This window comes from Rattus norvegicus, chromosome 3, assembly GCF_021556685.1.
Source record: "Rattus norvegicus strain SHRSP/BbbUtx chromosome 3, alternate assembly SHRSP_T2T, whole genome shotgun sequence".
Lineage (NCBI taxonomy): Eukaryota > Metazoa > Chordata > Mammalia > Rodentia > Muridae > Rattus > Rattus norvegicus.
The window spans coordinates 99,789,711-99,810,441 of NC_141536.1; the positions used below are offsets into that span (position 1 = coordinate 99,789,711).

Here is a 20,731-nt window from a genome sequence, read left to right on the forward strand (position 1 = left end):
CCTACAGAACCCAGGGCCACCAACCCAGGAGAGGCTCCATCCACAGTGGTCTGGGTCTCCCACATTAATCACTAACTAAGAGAATTCCCTACTAGCGGACCTACAGACCAGTCTTTTGGAGCTATTTTCTCAAATATTCCCTCCTGTCAGATGCCTCTAACTTGTGTGAAATTGACAGTTAACCAACACAGAGTCCTAAGAATATGCATAGCTATGATGTGGGGTCCCGTCCCTAGAACCTCCCCTTTTGTGTCATGCCCTCCACACTGGAGACTTAACCCAAGGCCATGTGCATGGTAGACAAGTGTCATGTGACTATGCCATACCCCCCAGCTCTAGTTTCTTCTTCTGGGATGGAAGATTATGCCTGTTTTCAAACCCAATCCAGGCAGCTGGATATATTGTCTTAGGCCTGACTTCTGAGCACTCAGGATACTGAGGCTTAGATGATCACAAGTTCGAGGCCAGCCATGGATGTCATACTTGGACTACATCTCAAAGCAAACAAAAAAACAGCACAAGACTTCTGTAATGACTGTTGTGTATATCCCTTATCTTGTTTTGGAGCCCTGTGGCTGAGAAATGGAAAGGTCACAGTAAGAAAAGCTAACTTGTCACAGGATGAGTATGAACAGCAGCCTTTTACAACCCACAATATTTCTGGGTGTGAATATTTCTGAGCATTGAAACGAAGATAAATGCAAGGCATCATCGCCAGTCCAAAAGCACAGGAATGGAGCATGGGGTTGGAGAGATGCCCCACGGATAGGAATGCTCACTGCTCTATCAGAGGACCTGTGCTTGGTCCTGAGACCCCACATTAAGTTAACAACTTTCTGCAGCTCTGTGGCTTCGACTTTCTATATGGGCTGCTCAGGCTCCGTACTCATACGCACAACCCTCCCCCACCACACACACATAAGTAAAACTAAAATAGTGTATATTTTAGTAAGTATCCTGCATATGTTAAAGATTATGATGAAATGAATCAGAACTGCATTACATTAAAACAAAAACAGAGTTTGCACCTATTGGAGGTTTAATTTGGGGAGAATCAAATCACTCATTTTTCTGCATGCTCCCCGTCCTTTCATCCAGTATAACCTAGAAAAGCCACATGGCCATTATTCTACACCTTTGAAAGACTCCCACCCATAGATATGTGACATATATTGTTGTGAAGGTAAGCATGTACTCTCCTATCTATCTAAGCGGACACAAGGCCTGTCCCCCAGGATCTGTGATAATTGAGACTCCGTGGGAAACAAAATTCCCACTACTGAGAGTAACAGTGTTGAAGCCTGTGAACTAAGCCCAAGAGCAAATGATTTGGGGGACGTGTACAGATCCGAATGTGTCTGGTGTCCATAAACATGTAACTGTAGCAATCAATCTTGATGACTTGAGCAAAAGACAAGGCTCCTTTGGAGAAGGAGTCGACGTGGCTCTTGGTTTCACTGCTGTGACACACTCTTCTTCTGTCTGAGACTGAGTCCAGCTTTTACGGTCCGTTCAGAACCATCTATTTTTACTTTTACCCTTGGCGTCATCTGCCAGGTGCAGGCAGCAAGCTGGCAATATGTATGGATTTCTGTAGAGGTAAAAGTCTCCATGAATCTGCCAAGAATTCTTTCTCAGTCTGTCCATCATGATGTTTCTAGGTTAGTGGCAAGGGTGTGGTTTTTCCAGTGTGGCCATCCATCTTCTCGGTTTTGTCTTAATTCTTGTTCTGTGAGGCAGCATTTCATTTTAATTCATATAGGTAAGAAATGTCAGTTGTGTACACTGGACCAGATGTAGGTTCCAACACTGAAAAGTGGGCTTGCCTTTTCTCCATCGGAGCTCCCTAGGCACGGTAATAGCGTGCATATGTGACATGTCCTAATCCAGGCATGTGGCAAGAGTCTGGAAAGGCTCTGCCTTAAACTAGGCGTGTCTAATAGGGTTTAATGCAACCTGTGAATTTGCCCCTGCACAAGGTCAGCTTGTAGGTCAGCAGAATGCTGCCCAAATCGCATTCTCTCCCCAGACTGTAATTACACCTAAGATGAAGGCTGTGTGCTGCCAATTTCTGCTGACTCTAGATAGAACTGAGATAAACTGAGAGCTTGCTAACATTCCTCAGAAACTGATTCTTCAGGATTTGATATAAAGCGTCTCTTGTTAAGAGTCATGAATAGTTTCCCAAGCTTGGTGCGGGGGAGTGTGATGGGATGTTGTCTGCCTTCTCCAGCCAGCAGATAGTTAAAGGTAGCTCAGAATGGGCACATGGGAATTTTCTTCAGGTATGAAGTAACATACTTCCATAAGAAAAGTCACTTGCTAGTATGGAGCTTGAAGATTCTGACAAATTGAGAAAGGTGCATGAGAGGAAAAAGTGGGTACCTCAAGGGATGAAAAGTTTAGTTTGTATTTAGCTGAAATAAACCTCTGACTTTTTTGTTTGGAAGAAATGGCTAGGAATATATGTGCCTTACATGATAAAATCATAAGAATTTTATAATTTTATTCGAGAGCACGGGTTCTATTTCTACTTGGTTGATTTCAGCTCTGAGTTTGATTATTTCCTGCCGTCTACTCCTCTTGGGTGTATTTGCTTCTTTTTGTTCTAGAGCTTTCAGGTGTTCTGTCAAGCTACTATAATGGATGCTATCTCCAATTTTGGAGGCACTCAGAGCTATGAGTTTTCCTCTTATCACTGCTTTCATTGTGTCCCCTAAGTTTTGGGAATGTTGTGCCTTCATTTCCATTAAATTCCAAAAAGTCTTTAATTTCTTTCTTTATTTCTTCTTTAACCAAGTTGTCATTGAGTAGAGCCTTGTTCAGCTTCCATGTGTATGTGGGTTTTCTGTCGTTTTTGTTGTTATTGAAGACCAGCCTTAGTCTGTGGTGATCTGATAGAATGCATGGGGTTATTTCAATATTCTTGTATCTGTTGAGGCCTGTTTTGTGACTAATTATATGGTCAGTTTTGGAGAAGGTACCATGAGGTAATAAAAAGAAGGTATATTCTATTGTTTTAGGATGAAATGTTATGTAGATATCTGTTAAATCCATTTGCATAACTTCTGTTAGTTTCACTGTGTCTCCATTTAGTTTCTGTCTCCATGATCTGTCCATTGCTGAGAGTGGGGTGTTGAAGTCTCCACTATTACTGTGTGAGGTGCAATGTGTTCTTTGAGCTTTAGTAAAATTTCTTTTATGAATGTGGGTGCCCTTGCATTTGGAGCAGAGATGTTCAGAATTGAAAGTTCATCTTGTTAGAGTTTTTCCTTTGGCAAGTATAAAGTGTCCTTCCGTATCTTTTTTGACTACTTTTGGTTGAAAGACAATTTTATTTGATATTAGAATGGCTATGACAGCTTGTTTCTTGGGATCATTTGCTTGGAAAATTTTTTTCCAGCCTTTTACTCTGAGATAGTGTCTGTCTTTGTCACTGAGGTGTGTTTCCTATATACAGCAAAATGCTGGGTCCTGTTTACATATCCAGTCAGTTAGTCTATGTCTTTTTATTGGGGAATTGAGCCCCCAGTTGATGTTGAGATATTAAGGAAAAGTGATTGTTGTTTTCTGTTATTTTTGTTGTTAGAGGTAGAATTACATTTGTGTGGCTATCTTCTTTTAGGCTTATTGAAAGAAGATTACTTTCTTACTTTTTCTAGGGTGTGGTTTCCCTCCTTGTGTTGGAATTTTCCATGTATTATCCTTTGTAGGACTGGATCTGTAGAAAGATATTGTGTAAATTTGTTTTTGTCATGGAATATCTTGGTTTCTCCATCTATGGTAGTTGAGAATTTTGCTGGGTCTAGGAGTCTGGTTTGGCATTTGTGTTCTCTTAGGGTCTGTATGACATCTGTCCAGGATCTTCTGGCTTTCATAGTCACCATTGAGAAGTTTGTTGTAATTCTGATAGGTCTGCTCTGTTACTTGACCTTTTTCCCTTACTGCTTTTAATATTCTTTCTTTGTTTTGTGCATTTGGTGTTTTGATCATTATGTGACAGAAGGCGTTTCTTTTCTGGTCCAGTCTATTTGGAGTTCTATAGACTTCTTGTATGTTCATGAGTATCTCTTTCTTTAGGTTAGGGAAGTTTTCTTTTATAATTTTGTTAAAGATATTTACTGGCCCTTTAAGTTGGGAATCTTCACTCTCTTTTATACCTATTATCCTTAGGTTTGGTCTTCTCATTGTGTCCTGGATTTCCTGGATGTTTTGGGTTAGGAGTTTTTTGCATTTTTGCCTTTTCTTTGACTGTTCGGTCAATGTTTTCTATAGTTTCTTCTACCCCTGAGATTCTCTCTTCTATCTCTTGTATTCTGTTGGTTATGCTTGCATCTATGACTCCTGATCTCTTTCCTAGGTTTTCTATCTCCAGGGTTGTCTCCCTTTGTGATTTCTTTATTATTTCTATTTCCGTTTTCAGATCCTGGATGGTTTTGTTCAATTCCTTCACTTGTTTGAGTTGTGTTTTCCTGCGATTCTTTGAGGGATTTTTGGGTTTCCTCTTTAAGGGCTTCTACTTGTTTACCTTTCTTTAAAGGAGTTATTTATGACCTTCCTAGAGTCTGCTATCATCATGAGATGTGATTTTAAATCCAAATCTTGCTTTTCTGGTGTGATGGGTATCCAGGACTTGCTATAGTGGGAGAACTGAGTTCTAATGATGCCAAGTAGCCTTGGTTTCTGTTGCTTATGTTCTTGTGTTGGCCTCTTGCCTCTTTGCTGTCTCTGACTGCAGCCTGGCCCTCCAGTGATCCTGGCTGTGTCAGAACTCCTCAGAGTCCAGCTTTCTCGGTGATCCTATGATTCTGGGATCCTATGATCCTGAGATCCTGGTTGTGTCCAATCTCCTGGAAGTCAAGCTTCCTCTGTGATCCTGGGTGTGTTAGAACACCTGGGAGATCAGCTTCCTCTGGGTGTTGTGGTACTAGATGCAGAACCAGAACCAGCATCCAAGGTCTGCTCAGGGCACTGGTTCAGACCATGCCTGCATCCCTGGATCCTGGGGGACCCAGTTACTCCAGGTGTTACAGCAGGTTTGGGGGCAGATGTTGTGGGCTCTCTTGTGACCCTGGGTGCTTCAGAGCACCTGGGAGTCAGGCTCCCTCCGGGTGTTGTAGGAGTGGGTGCAGAGTCAGTGCCTAATGTCTGCTTAGGGCACTGGTTCAGACCGGAATGGTGATGGCAACAATCTTAATAATTGGCAACATTTGGGAAATCCCTAAAAGTCCCTCAGTAGAAGACACAACTAATATCACATGCTTCGAAGTGGCTTTACCTTAATTGACATAGGACAAAGTTAAAGAATGAGAAAGAAAACAAAACAAACAAGCCTGCACAGACAAACATGTAGACTTGCCTTTCTTCTCTCGCTGGTGAACCCAGGACCTCATATGCTTATGCTAGGTACACACTCTGTTGCTGAGCTACGAGGCCAGTGTACTGCTCGCTATATTGTATACGTAAGCTGGACACATGTGGGCACGTGTTCAGGTGTAGACTGGGGTAAAACCCTCGTTACTAGTGCAGGTAACTGAAGAGTTAAAACAGAAGACAAGAGAGCATTTTCACTCTTTGTATTTTTTAGCAGTTTGCACTTCTTAAATGTCAAAAGGCATTTGTGGGGCTGGGGAGATGACTCAGGTAGCAGAGGATTTAAGTTCACATCTCAAGCACTCACATAAAAAGCTGGACATGGTATTGTGTGCCTGGAACCCATATAGGGATAGAGAAAAGCTGATGATGTGAGAGCGTGGTGGCTGGCCAGCCTGTTAGTAAAAGAAGATCCTATCTTAAAGGACTAAGGCGGAGCATGATAGCACCTGGTGTTCTCCTCCGGCACCCGTGTGCCCATCCCCGAGCATCATACTCCACACAGCACCTCCGCCTCAAAGACATCTGTTTCCATCATTAAAAGTGCAAATCCACAAAAGAAAAAGAGAAAGACAATCACAGCACAGCTATCTCTGTGAACCCTTGATCTGTATCTTCTGTCTTTGGCTTCACATCTGGCCACTCAGAGTCTTTAGCATGGAGTTTTCAGTGTTTGGACCCTGCTGAGGCAAATGAGATAGAACCAAAGAGTCCATCAAATATCTTCCCTTCTCTCTCTCACTCAGCCTTCCGGTTCCCTTTACCTCCTTACTTGTAACACTCGCTCCCTGCAGCCTGCATGGGCAGTCTGACTAAATTCGAAATGATTGAAATATGGATGGCAGTTTCTTTTGGTCTGTTTAGAATTCTAAGAGTGTGTGTGTGTGTGTGTGTGTGTGTGTGTGTGTGTGTGTGTGTGTGTCTATGTGTATGTGTGTGTTGTGTTGTTGTTTTGTTTCCATTTGTTTCCACGAGTCATTTAGCATAACTGGAATAATAGAAGACATTTTACACATTTCTTTTCTCCCTTTCCTTTTCTCCCTTTACATTTAAAATTGTAGTTCGCTTGGTACTGCCCTCCAACTATGAAAGAGAAGCAAAGCCCATTGTAGTGTGGTCTGAATCAGCCTCAGAATAATGGTTCATGTTTTCACTGCAGCCATGTGAGCCCCCTAAGGTCAGGCAACATGCCTAGTGCATACCAGCCACTTTTAGCCACCCCCTTCTCTTTATGTGTCTCTCTGCCTCTCAGAAACACGTGCTGATGGGGCGATGGCAAAAGTGCCATCCCTTCCTTGTCCCAGGTGCACACGTTTCCTTGATCAGAAATCAGTGAAGTGCTGCTTCTCCCCTAAAGGATATCACATTAAAGCTGCTAGGAAAAGGTGTGGCGTTTGCAGAGGACCAGTTTCTGCTGTGAATCCAAGAGGTAAGGATGCCAAGTTCGGGGAGGCTGTGAGCACAGGTGGCTGTGCTGACTGGCATAGACTTATTTGCAGTAACTCTCCCTTCCTCAAGGCAGAGGACACTGGAGGAAACCCCTAACTCTTGGATTCTCCCAAGGAGGAAAAAGCTGGAGCATGCAACCAGTGTCGTTCTGGCATTTTGGAGGTCTGCCCAGGGACTGGTTTCTGTCTTCTTGACTTAAGAGTGCTGACAAGACCCAGCATGCACTCCATGAGTAGGGACTACTGGGAACGAGAGAGCTGGCTGGGTGGCTCGCCACTGCTACAGAGCACCTGTGGTGAGCAAGCCGAGGCCAACACAGCTTAGTGGCTTCTCCCCTGGGTTACAGGAGAGGGAAGAGTGGAGGTTGCATACAGTGTTCTTTTTTCCAGATCATTTCTTTTTTACCTAATTCATTCTGTACATAGGACCTAACATACTCTAGATGCTTAGAGGCCAATGAGAAGAGAAATGAATTAGGAACAGTTCAAGTCTCTAGAGAAGTGATGATGCTCCAGACAACAGAGGAAGCAGCATAATAGGTTTGGGGTAGCCATTAAGACCTCTTTCACTGGGGACTTGGGAGTTCATATATCTGTAGGATTCTCCTCCATGGACTTAAGAATTCTTAGTCATTTGGCTTATTGGCATGAGCCTTCCCTATTGACACCAATCTGTAAAGTGAAAGACTGAGGGGAATGATTTTTTTTATCCAGAAATATACCAACACAGTCACAAGGCATATAGAGAAACACAGAGGCTGGGACCAAGCAAAGGTACAAAAGAAATACCAGAGATGAATTTGTAGTTGCAAACACACATGCTGTACTTGACAAGTAATTCTTAGATTAATGTGATGGCGATGTTCAGGGAGCTGGGAAAGGATGCAAGAACAGGATGAGAAACTAACAGAGCCAGTATGCATTTGAAATGAGCAAATAAAAACTATGAAGTAGTGAAATCGTATCACTGATCTGAAAAATCACTGCAAAGCTTCAGGACCCGGGCAGAAGGGGTAGTCAGTGATCTCAAGCTAAAGAAAGTATCTAGTCAATGGAGCAAAAGAGAAAGAGTGAAAAAAGTCTAAAAGGATAAATGACGTCACCGAGCAACGAGTCAGCACATAATAAGAGAAGACTGGGGGGAAAAGGGGAGGGGGCAGAAAATGTCTAAAACTAGTTATGAAAATGGGCTTCCTGAATCTAGATGTCTAATGGATCCCAATGAGAATAACCCAACAGGACACGGAAGGATATACTATAATTAAATTTTTGAAGGAAAAGGCAGAGAAAAAGTTTTGAACAGAAGACAAAAGCTGCTTGTTACATTTAAGGGCACAGTGCCATAACTGACAGTGAAATTTTCATCAATGACTTCTAGGCCCAGAGGATGCCACATTTCAAATACTAAAAGACTCCCAACCAATAGTAATGCATGCAAGCAAACTGTCCCTCGGTATGAAGGAGAGTGAGCGAGACAAGGGGCAGCTACAGAAGTTCTTCACCCTGACTTAGTGACGATTATTCTGTAAGCTGAAATGTGTGTGTGTGTGTGTGTGTGTGTGTGTTCGCACCACACAGACATGCACAACCATATGAGTGCAAAGCTCATTGGTGGAGCAAATGCCCAAATAAATATAAAATATGATTTGCTCTGAGCAAATAATTTTTTTTTTGGTTCTTTTTTTCGGAGCTGGGGACCGAACCCAGGGCCTTGCGCTTCCTAGGTAAGCGCTCTACCAGTGAGCTAAATCCCCAGCCCCTGAGCAAATAATTTTTAACCGGGCCACAGGGCTTTTAAAAATAGAAGGCTCAACCACTGTGCATTCTTGACTGCACAGTTAGGACTATGTAATTCGTGACACCAGTAACAATGTGTCCAGTAAATGGAGAAGTAAGAGTAGAAAGAAGCCTTGTGTGTGAATGATCAGCTTGAAGCAGACTTTTACTAATATGGGGCATTGAAAGTAAATCCTATGCTAACTGTACTGGGTCTTATCAAAAGTCCCGTCAAAGAAACTAACAAGGGAACCAAAGTATATCACTGTAAGAAATGAACAAGTCCAAAGGGAGAAGCCTGAGAAGAAAAGGACAAGGAAGAAAACCAGAGAAATTAAGAAGCTGGCAGACATACATTCTATCAATAAGGACTGTGAATACAGTTGGATGCATTTTTTTCCAATCTGAAGGAAGAATTGCTGACAGATTCAACAAAATAAAAGCTGGCCAGTATGCTTCCCACAAGAGACTCCCCTTAGATGTAAGCACACGTCAAGCATGAAAGTGCAGGTTTAGAAAAAAACACAATCAGTGTTGCTCTGAACAGATCAGTAAAACTGAAAAAAATCCTTAGCTAAGGAAAAACAGAAGCTACACGTTCATATAAAACGTGACCGTGCAGAATAGACTTTAAGTCAAAAACTGTCACCAAAGACAGAAATAGACAGTATGAAGTGATAGATAGCGACCCACCACACATATTTGTACTTATAACTATATACACATCCAGTATCCATGTCAACTCTATGAAACAGACTGACACAACTTTACTCCAAAAGACTCAGAAGGAAAAGTTTTAGCAGCACATACTGTGCGGGCCCTTACACATGGAGTAAGGGTGGCGCGCTCTGCTGCAGCCTTTCCAGGTCCTTAGTCTCTCCGGCAACGACGGAGCACCGTCTGCCTTTTGTCCACCCATTTGAACTATGATAATTGTATCTATACTGAACGCAGGCCGATGTATTTCTTGCCATTATATCCTGAGCAATACTGTGTAACAGAGATCTATGTGCAACTTACAAGGCATTGGTGGTATGAATAATTATTAAGCATACAATAATAGTGTATACACTAAAAGGCTAGAATATCAGTAGGTTCGCATATCTGCGATAGCCCTGGTGCCAGTCCTCTGGGGTTGCCCAGGGGCAGTTCTGCCATGCATTCTGATAACAGGAATGAAGCCCACATTCTTCCCAATTGGAACATTGTCTAGGGTTGAAAGAATTTTAGGTCACAAGACAAGTCTCAACAAGTTTAAGATGTTGAAAGTGTACCAAGTAGCTTTTGTGACGTCAATGGAATGAAAACTAGCAGGAGGAGAAGTGGAAAAAAACAAGAGAGAAGTCGGAGTTAATAGACTTCTGAGTAACTAAGTCAGTGAGTTAAAGAAGAAGTCCTAAGGAAAATAGAAAGAATGCTTGAGGCAAACAAAAGCGAAACACAACATTCGGAACCTCACTGGATACCAAAAATAGAAATAGCAAAGGGTTTACAAGTCTGAACGAGCACATTGAAAACTATCCTAGCTATAACTTCACTCAGCGTGTAGGTAGAGCAGATGAAGCCCAGAGTCAGCAGAGGGTGAAATAGCAAACATTGAACATGAGTATATAACAGAGGGATTGGACACACGGTAAAAAACGCATTAGGACTCTTTTCCATGACAAACATGGAAAATCTTTAAATGGAAAGAGACAAAAAAGAGACTCAAATATGTGAACTCAAAGCCAAAAGCACAGTTTATAAGGATGCCACAGAGAGAACAAATATAAAATCCAATATGAATATATATGTACATATATCCACATTTAATATGCCAAAATTCGAGTAACCTGGATGAGATAGATCAATTCCTAGAAACCTGTAACCAAACCATGATAGTGTCTTGAACAAATGGAAGATCTGAACAACTTTATTCTGGAAAGTTGACCAGAACTCCAATATCTCCCAGGAGAGAAAACTCCCAAACCTCAAGGAAATTCCAGGTCATTTCTTTACAAAGTCAAAACTCTAAAGTTGTAACACCTGCAAGTTCATTCTCCTTATGAAATGAGGGTTACTCTGATGCTAAAGGAAGTACAAGAAATGAAGAGCACCAATCCTAGCTAATACAGATGAATACTTCCAAAAGAAAATTCTAGCAAGCCAACCTCAAGATAACATAGGGAGGATCGTATCACAGTCATGTGATTCTATGATGCTCTGTGATACTCAAATGATTCTCTCTCTCTCTCTCTCTCTCTCTCTCTCTCTCTCTCTCTCTCTCTCTCTGTGTGTGTGTGTGTGTGTGTGTGTGTGTGTGTGTATGTATGTAATGCCATGTCAGTAGCAAGATAAAGATAACTATCACATCTTCATCTCAAAAGATATAGAACATTTGACAAAATCGGACATCTGTCTTAGTAGAGTTTCTATTCCAGTGATAAAACACTGACCAAACAGTAATAGTCGCTCACTGAAGGAAGTCAGGGCAGGAACTCAAGGCAGAAACCTGGAGGGAGGAACTAAAGGCAGGGATCACAAAAGAATGCTGCTCACTAGTTTTTCCCTCATGACTTTCTCAGTCTGCTTTCTTATACAATTCAGGATCACCTGTCCAAGGGTGGCACCACCCACAATGAGCTGGGACCTCCCACATCAATCATTAATCAATAAAATTCCCTGCACATGTGCCTATAGACCAATCAGATAGAGGCATTTTCTTAACTGAGTTGGTGTTGATAAAAAAAACAAAACAAAAACAAAACAAACAGCAAAACCTCAATCTAACTAGTACAAAACATTTCATGACTAAAGATATCATACTGAATAACAGAAGGGAATTACTTGAGCATAATAAAGAAGATGTTTTAAGAGCTTAAATGAAACGTAATCAATGGCAAGCAAGTGAAACCTTTGTCACTGAGATCAGGAACGTGTCAGTGGCACCCATGTTCACAGCTAACGTAGTAGTAGAGGGTCTAGCGAGTTCTAAGCAAGAACATTAATTCATTAGTTCAGTCGGTTCAGTGTTCTATTGCCGTGAGGACACACCTCAGTGACCATAGCATCTCTTGCAAAGGAGAACATTGAACTGGGGCTGGCTTATAGTTTCCGAGGTTTAGCCCATTAGCATCATGACATAGAGCATGGTAGCTCATTGATCCACAGGCAGTAGGAATAGAGCAAGAAACTGGCCCTGGCTTGAGCATTTGAACCCCCCACCACCCAACCCTAGGGACACACTTCCTCCAACAAACCACAGCTCCTGAATCTCTCTCAAGTAGCACCATTCCCGAATAACTAAGAACTCAGATATTTGAGTGCATGGGAGCCATTCCTGTTCAAGCCACTACATTTAATTCATAATTAACTCGCCAACAATGGAGAAGACCAAATAGAGTCAGAGATGACTTGACTTACCTGGGAGAAGATAATATTGGGAATTTGCCATTCAGGATAAAGTTTACATCATTCAGACTGAAAAGGTTTTGGAGCTGCTCTATAAACCCGATCTTTAGAGGACTGCACTTCTTATTGTGGGCTTCCCACGCTAGTAATTCAATCACATAGAGCACATTTTTCAAAACTGAGAGAAAGCAGTGATCAACCAAGAGGATCTGAGATATATAATTGTGTATTTTATTGTTTTTCTTCCTTTTATTTCTGGTTTTGAAGGGGAAACTGATTAATGCTGCAAAGCGAGACTGGATAAGTAGAAACTTAGAAGCATGTGTATGAAGGTCTCATCAGAAGCATAAAGAGCATTGGATACATATGTAGGGACAGAGCCACAATTACTCTAACTTCCCCCTCCCTGTTTTGTGGAAACAGAACCAATTTCAGAAAAGAACACAACAGGGGCATCCAATGGCAGGCAGCTCTCTCTAACCAAGGGAGGCTTTCTGTGATAACATCCTTCCTCATAGGCTGACTGGCAATGAAGTTGGGGTAGATTAGCTTGCTTTTACATAGCAACCATCAGAATACATGGGTCATATTTGTCTTTGAAGAAAGAGGTCGAAGTAGCCAATAGTGGCTTCAGCTCTCAGGAGGCTGAAGCAAGAGGTCATAAGTCCTAGGCCAAACTGGTCTGCACCATGAGGCACAGTCTCTTTTTTTTTCTTTGGATATTTTTAAATTTACATTTCAAATGTTCTTCCCTTTCCCAGTTTCCCGTACATAAGCCCCCCATCCCATCCCCCTTCCCTTCTTCTATAAAGGTGTTCCCCTTCCCAACCATCCCCCATTCCCACCCCCTTTACCACATTCCCCTATACTGGGGGTTCCAGCCTTGGCAGGACCAAAGGGCTTCTCCTCCCATTGGTGCCCAACATGGTCATCCTCTGCTACATATGCAGCTGGAGCCCTGGGTCAGTTCATGTATAGTCTTTGGGTAATAGTTTAGTATCTGGGAGCTCTGGTTGGTTGGTATTGTTGTTCTTATGGGATTGCAAGCCCCTTCAGTTCCTTCAATCCTTTCTCTAACTCCTCCATTTGGGATCCTGTTCTCAGTTCAATGGTTTGCTGCTAGCGTTCGCCTCTGTATTTGTCATGCTCTGGCTGTGCCTCTCAGGAGAAAGCTATATCAGGCTCCCATCAGCATGCACTACTTGGCTTCATCAATATTGGGAATATATATATATATATATATATATATATATATATATATATATATATATATATATATATTCTGCTTCTATGGATATTTTCATTCCCCCTTTTAAGAGGGACTGAATGAAGCATCTGCATTTTGGTCATCCTTCTTCTTGAGCTTCATGTGGTCTGTGGATTGTATCTTGGGTAATTTGAGCTTTTGGGCTAATATCTACTCTTATCAGTGAGTGCATACCATGTGTGTTTTTCTGTGATTGGGTTACCTCACTCAGGATAATATTTTCTAGTTCAATCCATTTGCGACACAGTCTTTTAAAATGTAAAAGAAATCAGAGTAAAACATAAAATCATGGTAAATTACTCTAAACTTTTTGTCGTTCGTGTCAGGCCTTCTGAATTCTGCATGGCGTTTTCTTTACTTTTAAAATGTCTGTAACTACAGATACACTATTTTCCATTGAAGCATTAAGTCATGTGCCTGTGATAAAGGGTCAGTTTTCCCATTAGCACACTGTGAATCTTAAAATCTTAATGTCTTTAGTGTGTATTCTTTATGAATGACTGCATGATCATTTGAGTTTCCATTTTCTATTTTTATTTAAAATTACAGATCATCAAGTTATTGGATGGAAAGAGATCTCAAACTGTGGGAATCTTGATATCTAGTTTACATCTAGAAATGAAGGATATTCAACAGGGTAAGTCTTTCCCATCTCTTCCCTCCAGCTTGTAAATTCTCTGTAGCTTCTCCATGCATGTTAATATAGAAGACTGCAGCTTCATCATGACGTTTTCATACATGTACATCCTCCCTTTTGCCTACATTTCCAGCCAATCCACTTCTGATTCTGTAACAGTGTTCCTTTGAAGGTTTTTGAACATTGTGAAAGTTTTCAAACAGGCCCAAAAGTTCGAATGCTACAGTGAATCCCTGGTAACTAATACCCACTTAAAATCCATTGTTACGTTTGCAACAGTACAGTCCTTCCACCAACTAGATTGTTACAAAAAAGGTGTCTCGAAGACATTGTGTAATTCATCTTGTAAAAACATTAGTACTACCAGGGAAGGTGAAGGGGCTTTTCTCAAGTACAACTGTAGCACCATCTTCTTGAAAGTGATTAACAAAAATCTCTCAGTTTCATCACAGATACAGGTATTGTGTACTTGGTTGTCTGTGTGGTGGTTGACTCACGCTTCCTGTTGACGCTGTTTTCGGTGAAGATCCTAACAGACACTCTACACTGCCATTGATGCACCTCTTAAGTTTCTTGTCTTGTACTTTGCACGTATTGAGTTTTCGCCAACAACATGACCATGTTTTATCTCTCTAGCTTGTGTGTTCCACATGAAGTATTAATTTAGTGAGGATTAACACTGGGTAGGGAGGGATTCTCCATCGATGCTGAACATGCTGTGTGTTACATGTACAGGACTTCAAAGTTCCCATTGAATGGTTCGAGAGGTTAATGGGCACTGCGGAGTTTGTGTCTAGGCTTATTTCTTCAGTGCAAATATACAAGATATTCATGCATGGATTTAGTCCCTTCTTATTCATTAGATGGAATATAACTGTAGAGAAAAACACCTACCGACCACTTGGTTTACCATTGTCTCTTTTGACCCCTCCTTTCTTCAAATGACAGCATTTCACTTTGTCATCTTTGTCACATTTTTAAAGAAAAGCATTTCAAGAGTTCATACCCAGATTGGCTAGGAGAAAATGGAATTGAGAGGAAGGGAGAAAAATCACACCTTGATTTCTCTATTTAAAAACCTGTCTTTTATAATTGTTCCTCTGAAAAGCATATGAATAAAATTAGTCTTCAGAACCTGAACTCAAAAACAATGACTTACAAAAAAAAATGCTTCTTATTACAAGTTTTAAGTGATTTTTTTATTTTGTGTATATGTATGTTTTGTATGCATATATTGTCTGTATAATATATGCATGTAGAGACCATGGAAGCCAAGAGGGCATTGGGTGCTGTGGGACTGGCGTTAGCCATGATGTGGGTGCCAGGAACTGAGGCCAGGTCCTCTACAAAAGCAACAAGTGCTCCTTACCACTGAGTCTTCTCTCCAGCCCCTTTTAATCGTAATTTCTTAAAGATTATGTTTTACTCGTACATATTTTCCTTAATAAAAGTATGCCAAATAAGACTTGGGTCTTATATTAAGTCAAACTCCCTTTATTCAGCCCTCAGTTGAATGTGAGAAATCAAGATGTGATATACATCACTTACAGCATCTTCTGGGTGGTAACACAGCATGTGAGAGGGTTTCACCCCATGCGAGCATGGATTTAATGACTCAGACACTCTGAAGCAGCCCTTCCTGTAGGGCTTCAGCCATTGATGCCCAAAGTCATTTTGCTCCTCTGCAGCTCAGCAGAATGCTCGCAAAGACACTAAAGATTCCTTTCTCACACTGCTTTTCCTTTCAATATGGCTTTGAAAATTTGCTACATTATATTTAAAAATTTGTTTATTAAAGATAATAAAACTAGAGAGATGGCTCAGTGGTTAAGAGCACTGGCCACTCTTCCAGAGATCCTGAGTTTAGTTCCCAGCAACCACATGGTGGCTCACAACCATCTGTAACGGGATATGATGCCCTCTTCTGGTGTGTCTGAAGACAGCTACAGTGTACTCATATACATAAAATAAATAAATCTTTTTTTTTAAAAAAGGATAATAAGATAATTTAAGTAAATGACAGTCACAGAGTATTTAAATAGGCTGATTGATTTGTTTTGTTTTTATTTTTCCCCCCAGCCCCATGCCTCACCCATACAGGGTTTCTCTGTAGCCCTGAATGTCCTGGAACTGTCTCTGTAGATAAGACTGGCCTCAAACTCAGAGATTTGCCTGCCTCGGTGTTCCAGAGTGTTGGATCTAAAGGCATGTGCCTGATAATAGGCTGATTATAAAAAGTATTTTGGCTTTAATAATAGAACCAGACATGTAAGTGGAATATTAAACTTGCAAAATATAATACTTGATGGCAGTTTGAAGCAGAGGGTGAAAGGCCTCCTGTGGAAAGGAGAAATTTTCATTGGCTGTGGAACCTTGTAAAATGACCCTTATCATCAGGATTTGATAGTTTTTTGGTTTTTTTTTTTTTTTTGTGAAACAAAAACACAGTGTGTGCTCATTGGAATGGGCAGGTTTGCTGACTGGAACAAGAGCTTCGCTGTTAGTTTGTACTTCTTAGGCACTTGGGGATACTAAGGCAATTTGATTTTCTCTAACAATGTGGATATGAATTTTCCATTTCTTAACATCACTCAAAACTTTGCTCAGTTCCTTTTGCGTATCTGTCACTGAATAAGCCAGATTGCCACCTGCATAGGGGGCATTTGAATCATGTGATAAAGCAATTACCAACTCGGGACTACACACTTTCCATGGCGTTAGAGTCCCATTGTCATGAATAGTAATTGTGATGTGAACAAGATTTTAGTTTGCCTAGACCCTTCCAGTTCTCTACCCCGGTCAAGAACATGTGTATGTGGTGCAAATATGCTCTTTCGTTTCAGCATTGGCAACCCTAACCATAGCATAACAGACTTCTATGTCTGCATGTATGATTACAGACACTCCTCTGCCACAAACACCTATGTTATATTCTACACAACTGGCTCCTTAGTTCTAAAAAATTAATGTCCATGTCATTTCTCCACCTAATAAGGTACACTGGATGAGTGTAGCAAAATGACCAGAGGTTGTGTTATTAAATTATCCCTGAAGGGTCATTGACTGAAACTGGTTTCTGGATGAGTTTTCATTATAGCAAATAGAATATACTTGGTTCTGCGCTGTTGTCCTATTGAAGAATGCCTCGTGCTCATACCAGCTCGACCCTTTAATGTTAATGTGAGGAGACTGGATCTGAGTTGTTGAGCTCAGTGACATGACTGGTCAAGACCATATCCTCTACTTTCTGGACATAGGGTTGTATTTGTCAGGGTGCAAAGACAAAGGTTGTTAACTTGTTCTCTTCAAAGTCTCAAGAAATACTGTATGTGACCTACAATCCAGTTTAAAAATTTACATTTATTTCACATAAGCATGCTCTCAACTGCAGCACTAGAAACATCCATTCTACCTACTGTCTTGCATCCCTCACAATGAATGTAGTCCAGTGAGGCTACAATTCCATGAGGTTTATGGTCCTGAGTTGGTTAATTACAGTATCACATGACTCTAATGGCCCTTATCTACATGGCAATCTGTCATACTCAACAGGACAGACGTAAGAGGAACTGAGTAAAGTTTGATATAAGTAAAACAGTTACCATGCCTGCTCATTGTTTCCTTGTCTCCCCTTGATGCTATTTCCCTTGTAAGATGTGATCTCTGCTACCATAGTTCAACACGTGTGTGGCAAACACAATAAATGTGTTTTGAGTAAGCGGTAACAAGAGGCAGATGACGGTATGACTGCAAAGAAACAAACCTAGGCAAATTCTGATCATTAAACACCCGATTGTTGAAAAAGGCACTCTTCAGCGTACCAGAAGAGGAACCTGTAGGCATCCTGAAGCACTCCAGGTTCTAATTTTCTAAATGACAGTGGCTTTTCAATGACTTGCTGAGATTACAACTATCTGTCTGTCCGCCCATCTGTCCAGTCTATCCGTTCACCCACCCATCCATCCATCCATCCATCCATCCATCCATCCATCCATCCATCTACCTGTCTACCTATCTGTACTGCTGAGGATCAAACCCCACAATCTTGCACATCCCCATCATTTCCTCTGCTGCTGAGCTGTACTCCACCTGCTACCATTCAAGTATCAAGTATGCAAGTCGGTGATCGAATGCTTACTAGTTGAGTTCTTAGAAGACAAACCCTTTCTCTGTGGACCACTGTCTGTAAATAAATGGTCATAATGTGAAATTCTGGAACTCTGAACAGCAAGACAGCATGAGACAAACAGTTCCTGTACAATCATATCAGGTTTCAGGGAAGGTCTCTGACTGTTAAGCACTGCTTACACTAGATGAACTAATATGCCCAAAGTCACATTTAAAAGTTTTATTTTCATACCTGTTGAATTTATTTTCAATTCTGAAAACAAAAAGATTAAACATTGTTATACTAAATAAAATAGATTCTGTTCCAGTGCTTTCTGCCTTTGCCTTTGGCATATACCGAGGGCCAGCCCTGACAGGCACCATAGCTGCATTAGGACCATGCTGTAAGCACTCTAAAGAGGTCACAGGGTATGTGATCAGCCAAACATTTCAAAAGAGTTGGCTGCAAAATCATAGCCACGGTGTCCTGCAGGACTTGAGGTGAAGCCTAGAAGATGCAGTGATGACGACGTTAGAGAAAGGAGACTTTCTAAGGGAATAAAATAATGAGACAACAAATAAAATGGGGGTCATAAGTAGAGGCCATGCACAGCAGTGAAATTGAACTTGTTTCAGAATCTAAGACTCAAGTCATGAGCAGCATGCAAACTAAGAGGCCCCCAATGTCATCACAAAAGATCTGCAGGTTATTAGATCAGAAGTAGAAGAAATCTGAGGCTCGTAGTGCTGTGATCTGAGCTCAGCTCGAATACTACAGCATCTTGGAACTCTGATGTCCTGCATACTCCTGCCAAAGTCCTCATTACCCGTTTATAGTACTGGCTTCTACTCTCCCTGAACATCTTCTGAGTAGCAATCATGGTCTTCCTTGATTTCTTAAAGAACTTCCTTTTTTTTCCTTGAGTGTCCTGCACATTTAGTGTAGAGGAATTCTAATCTAGCAATATGACTGCTCTGGCAAGGGATCACATCCAAAGATAATGACCCAGCTGGAATGCAGACACTCCACATGCCTTTAATCCCTCTGGATGGAATACTGATTTCAGTACACACCTCTAACCCCAAACAATGACATTTAATTGAGGGGCAGACAAAGTGGTGAATCAGAGAAAGATTTGATACAATGAATGTTGTGGTAAAATTTAAAAAAAAAAATGGTTTCCTTTATCCTGCACTAGAACTGGCACCATAGGGCCACATGGCATCTGTGGGATATTTTCATCTCAGTCAACAAAGTATCTCACCCTGTAAGCTCCATTCCATAACACACTGCAGATAGCTACTCTCTGAGCCCAGCAACAATCTCTCTACTCATCTAGTTCCCAAGGCAGGTTGCCACCATGCCAGACATACACATCCCAATCTGTGGCAGACCCAGTGTGTCTAGCCATCACACACACTTTTCAATTAAATCGCCACATGAAAGAACACACAACACAATAACCTCTGATCCAATTGATAAGATATGTTTTGCTCATCTAGACATATAAAGCCCTGTACACATTCATTCCTTAAGAATAATCATAACAACCTGTAGATGTACACAGGGAAATCTTAACATCTGCCTACATGTTCTCTCCACTGCTCTCCTGTCTCTTCTCATTCCAGTCTCCTCCTCTTCTAAAACTTTTCTCTTACCCATCCTTCCATTCGTCCAATGACAGGCCTCGTTCTATCCTGTCCCTGCCTTCACCTGCATAATGACATCATCCTACAAATGAAAATCTCACAAGAACAAACAGGAAAGAGAGGATACTTAAAGAGCAGTGAGGAAGAGAGAATTCAGTGGAATTCAGTTCCATTCAGTAGAACAGTTCATTTCAGAGGCAGTCTTTCCAAGCAGAATACTGAGACAACAATTTGACTCAGTCAGCTTGGAGAGGAATTTGAGCCAGAATATCTAAGTTGAACCAGCCAGCCAGAGTTCAGAAAGAGCCAGAAAAGGCAAGTTTATTCAGCAGTAAAGTCTTGGAGGATGAAACATTCTAGCCATAGTCTAGCAGACAGAGGCTCGAAGCTGAAGCCTTCATGGTCCAAGCTTTCAGACTATATAGAGGCTAGAAATTTCCAGGCCTAGGCCTAGAGATAGTTAATTAGAAATGCTCTTAGCTCAGCCCAAGCCATGTATTTGTAAAGCTTGGGTATGGCTTTATCTTATCACCTCATTTGAGGAAATAAAACTATATTTAATTTTACATTTAGCGTGTACAGCACACACCTCCTCTTTCAGAAATGTGTTCCTACCTACCAGTCTGTATACTCAATCCCTGATCTTTACTGTGGATTTATGCTTAACCATTGCCTCAAACAGCCCTCCTCAGATTTGCCCTTCCTGATATTTAACCATGTGTTATTTTAGCTTTACACAGAACCTAATATTTTGTTTGGTTTGAGCATCTATTTTTTTTTCTTTATTTACATCCACTCTCAGAATATAAGCTCCAAGAAGAAGAGTGCCCACAAATGTGAACCCTGGCAGCTCCTGATTGTGTCTAATATGCACTTTGTGGTCATCAAGGGCTGTCCAGTGAATAAATGAAAATAGAGCTGAAAATGGTGTGATGATTAGTTGTGATTACCATCCCATCCTGATTGAATTAAGACACACCTGGGGTATGAAGCATACTTCTGGATAAGTCCATGATAACATCTGCAGAGACACAGACCATACAGAGATAGTATGCAGCTCACGAGGGCTCTGATTTACCAATT

General features: G+C 41.2%; 1 protein-coding gene across 4 annotated transcripts in view; it reads left to right on the forward strand.

Moving 5' to 3' along the window:
- Fmn1 (formin 1) overlaps positions 1–20,731 on the forward strand; it is a 377,899-nt gene that overhangs the window by 214,392 nt on the left and 142,776 nt on the right. For all 4 annotated transcript variants that reach the window (NM_001447270.1, XM_087651256.1, XM_087651258.1 and 1 more), the window contains 1 exon segment: positions 13,804–13,891. In NM_001447270.1, the coding sequence (NP_001434199.1) occupies positions 13,804–13,891 (88 nt within the window).